General features: G+C 59.8%; 1 protein-coding gene across 1 annotated transcript in view; it reads left to right on the plus strand.

The window, feature by feature from the left end:
- MEF2D (myocyte enhancer factor 2D) overlaps window positions 1-3,663 on the plus strand; it is a gene marked incomplete at its 3' end in the record, with an annotated part of 32,551 nt that overhangs the window by 13,744 nt on the left and 15,144 nt on the right. Inside the window, exon 4 of the mRNA XM_009320487.1 lies at window positions 3,338-3,548. Within this exon, the coding sequence (XP_009318762.1) occupies window positions 3,338-3,548 (211 nt within the window). The remainder of the gene's footprint in view (window positions 1-3,337; window positions 3,549-3,663) is intronic.

Consider the following 3,663-nt stretch of genomic DNA (forward strand, 5'->3'; position numbering starts at 1 on the left):
GCCTCCTTGGCTCCAGCCGGGCAGCGCAGGAGGATATTGCTGTTCTCCCCTCCTTTGCTGCAAATACTGGGTTAGGGCCTCCTTCTTCACCCTTTTTTCCCCAAAAAAAGGATTTTTGCCTGGGTTAAGACCCCAGCATTCATGCGAGCTGGCGGTGGGTGCCGGCCCCTCGCATCCCTGCAAGACTCAGCCCGGTTTGGGCTATTCCGCGTTAATTCCCCCCAAATCCACCGAGCCCTCGGGGCAGCTGGTGGCCGTGGCAGAAATCCAGGGAGGTTTTAGCCTGTGATCCCGGAGCCGTCACCGGGGTGGCATCAGGACAGCGCTGAAAGGGATTTGTGTCAGGAGACGGGAGGAGGAGGGGGACACGTTTCAAATTAGTTGTTAGTTCAAGGGAGCAGAGACTATTGATGCAGGCAAGGCTTCTTCAGAGGGATTAGCCCCGAGTCACTGCAGTCATAATTAATGCTGCCAGGAGCAGAAAGGGGGCTCATTTTCAAGGGCTGGATGCAGCACTGCAAAAATTACACACACCCCCAACAAAATAATCTCTCCTTCTGTGCTTTGCAAGCCCCCACAAGTTAAAATTCTGGCTTCTCTTGAGAATTGGGTCTTGTGAAATCCACGGCTCTTTATTTTGCTGACTCAGCAGGTCAGCACTGCCTCGCGCCGGGAACCTCCCAAGGACCCTAAAATCTGCATCTCCATCCCCTGCATCTCGGGGGTGGGGGGGCGGCTGCCCCGAGCCCTGGGAGAGCTGGGGAGGTGAGGCAAAACGGGGTGCAGGCGGTGATGGTTGCTCGCAGCCCTGCTGTGACAGCAAGCCCAGCCCTCCGGGGTGGGTTTAGTGCAGGATTAGCTCCTGCGAGCCTTGGCTCTGCCTCGTCCTCCTGGCGGTTTCTCCCTGGTTTCACTAGTGGGGGGCAGGTTTCCACCCCACCAGGGCTCGCGTGGGCTGGGGGGGTATGGCCCCAGCTGGACGCACATCCTGCCGGTGCCTGGCACAAGCCCTGCCGCCGGTGCAAAATAGGTCAAAAAGCCAGCAGAGCTTTGCCCTTGGTGCAAAACAACCTCGGAAAGCAGGGACTGCTTAGCATCCGTATTTTTCCGCTGCAAAGGGAAGGCTCCAAGCAGGCTCCCATCACCGGAGGCAGCATCCAGACGTGCCATAAAGGAACAGTCCGTGCCCTCAAGTCATCTCAGCTGGTGGCATTCAGGTGCTGGGTGCTTTGTAGTCAGGGCGTAGCATCTGGCTCCCCCACTAAACCTCCCTGTGCAGCAAGGGACTGAGTGATGCGGGCGGAGCGCGGGTGGTTGAAGAAGATGCTTTTCCTTTTTAACCGGCTGGATTGGTTTTGTGTGTGACAAGAACTAACCAGATTCGGCAGCCGAGGAAGCTTAACAACAGCCTTGTTCGCTAAAGAGAGGCCTCGGTGTGGCTTCTGCATTTGGTGTTTGTAATCGCTTTTAATGAAAACAGAAATCGTTGAGGTTTGGCTGATGTGTGCATCTTCTCCCCCAGGTTTTGGACTGATGTGCAAGCCGCCTTCCCTAGTTGTGTCTTCCCTGGGGCGGGGGGGGACGGGGACCTGGGACGACTTAGCTGGTGGCCTGGGTGTGCATCTCGCTGCACGTTGGGGCAGCATCAGCCTGACGCTTGTCTGAAGGTGCAATGGGATAGATACAGATTAAAAGCAAAACTCTGCTCTCTGGTTGGTGTATCAACCTCCCAGCTTTACCACGGCGTTGCTTAAGATGCGATGCACGGGGGTTAGCTTTTCCCTTCCTTTCCCGGGAACGTGCACGCACGCAGACGCGTTTGCAGTGATTTATTACACAACACTGCTTCGGTGTTCACGCAGCGCCCAAGAAACCTTCCCCCTCCCGGTTTTGCAGCCGTGCAGAATAAGCTCCCGGGGCCGAGCAGAGGGAGGGCTCTGCGTTACAGCTCTCCCCGGCAGCGTGTAAAGGTCTGGGAAACGCCGAGCCCGGTCCCTTTGAACGGCGGGCTGGCGGCCCCCAGAGCGGTGCCGCAGCGCAGGCTCAGAGCCGACGTCCTCTGAGCTTGGCTGCAGCCACGGGATATCTCTGCAGGACGGGATGCCCTTGAGAGGGCTCAGAGCCGACGTCCTCTGAGCTGGGCTGCAGCCACGGGATATCTCTGAAGGACGGGATGCCCTTGAGAGGCTCTGGTGGGCAGGGTTTCCAGCAGCGAGGCGCGGGTGAGCACCGTCCCACTCCTTTCTCCCATCCTCCCCTCTACCCCAAAAGAAAATCACCCATCTAGGTGGAGATTTCTGGAGGGGAGGGGGCCACAGGGTAGCAGCCCCCCCAGCTGCAGGTGTGGAGGCTGCTTGGCTCCCTCTGCCCTCGCCGGGGCAGCCCTGCGGGGTCCCAGCTCCGGCCCCACGACGGTCCCATCCGGCACTGGGCTGCTCTGCCTCTCCAGCCCTGAACAAATTAAAGTGGGACTTTAGCAAAGCCCCTGCTAAAGCCTCTAAGCAGGTGCCTGCTCCTGTTAACGAAGAGTAAATCAGTGACATAAGACAGACGGCTAGGATAATCATGGCGAGTCTGGCTCCAGCGGGGACGCTGGTAGGTGAAGCTGGTCCTCGACCTACGGCCAAGGATAGAGCTTTAGCAATGCTCCTGAATCCCTGGGGACAGCTCCTCCTCCTTCCCAGCAGCTCCCAGAGGTGCCAGGATGGATCCCGGTGTCCCCCGGGGGCTGTGTGGAGCGAAACAAACCTTTCCCAGATGCTCGGCCACTGGCAGCAGCGCCAGCCCGAACCGGTGATCCGCTGCCGGCTCTTTGGGAGGGCTCTTCCCATCCCACCGGATGAGGAACGGCCTCTTAAAATCCCTGCGGGCTGCTTGGCCTCTGCGGTGGGTTGAAAGGCAGCACCGAACTCGGCCACTCTGGGTGCTGGCTGGGGCAGGCCACCATGCTGCTGCCCGCCTTGATGCTTCGGGGTGTTTCCAGCCACCTCTCTGCAGGCTGCCCTGAAAACACAGGGGGTAAATAAATACGGCCTGAAAATGAGACCAAAGCAACTAGTTGCAAAGCTTTGATGTGTCCGGGTGGACAGCCGATTGCTCTTCCCGGTCTTCCCTGGTAGGGTCCGGGCTCCGGTGCATCCCTTCGAGATGCCAGCATGGGCAGGGTGCAAGCGCAGCAGTGCAGGTCAGCAGTGAACTGGGGGCTTGGGGGGCCCTGGACTGTTCCCCCTTTTTCAGCAGTGGGTAACTCTTCCTCAGAGCCTGCAAAGCGAGGAACTTCACCCCTGCTCCTTGCCTGGCGGCGCCTGCTCCCCTTTACCCCCTGCTCTCTGTTCAGTCCGCAGTGCCCGCTCCGAACTTCGCCATGCCCGTGACGGTGCCGGTGACCAACCAAAACACGCTGCAGTTCAGCAACCCAGGCAGCTCGCTGGTGACCCAGTCCCTGGTGACCTCCTCGCTGACGGACCCCCGGCTCCTCTCGCCGCAGCAGCCGGCACTGCAGAGAAACACCGTGTCCCCGGGGCTGCCGCAGAGGCCGGCCAGTGCAGGTGAGCGATGCCGTGACCCTTCGCATCCCCTACTCCTCATCCTCCCTGCAAGAGCTTTGCTGGGTGTGCAGCGCCGAGCATGGGGCATCCCGGGAGGCAGGAGGCACCCCTGCCT

Source organism: Pygoscelis adeliae, unplaced genomic scaffold (genome assembly GCF_000699105.1).
Source record: "Pygoscelis adeliae isolate BGI_AS28 unplaced genomic scaffold, ASM69910v1 Scaffold153, whole genome shotgun sequence".
In the NCBI taxonomy this organism is placed as follows: domain Eukaryota; kingdom Metazoa; phylum Chordata; class Aves; order Sphenisciformes; family Spheniscidae; genus Pygoscelis; species Pygoscelis adeliae.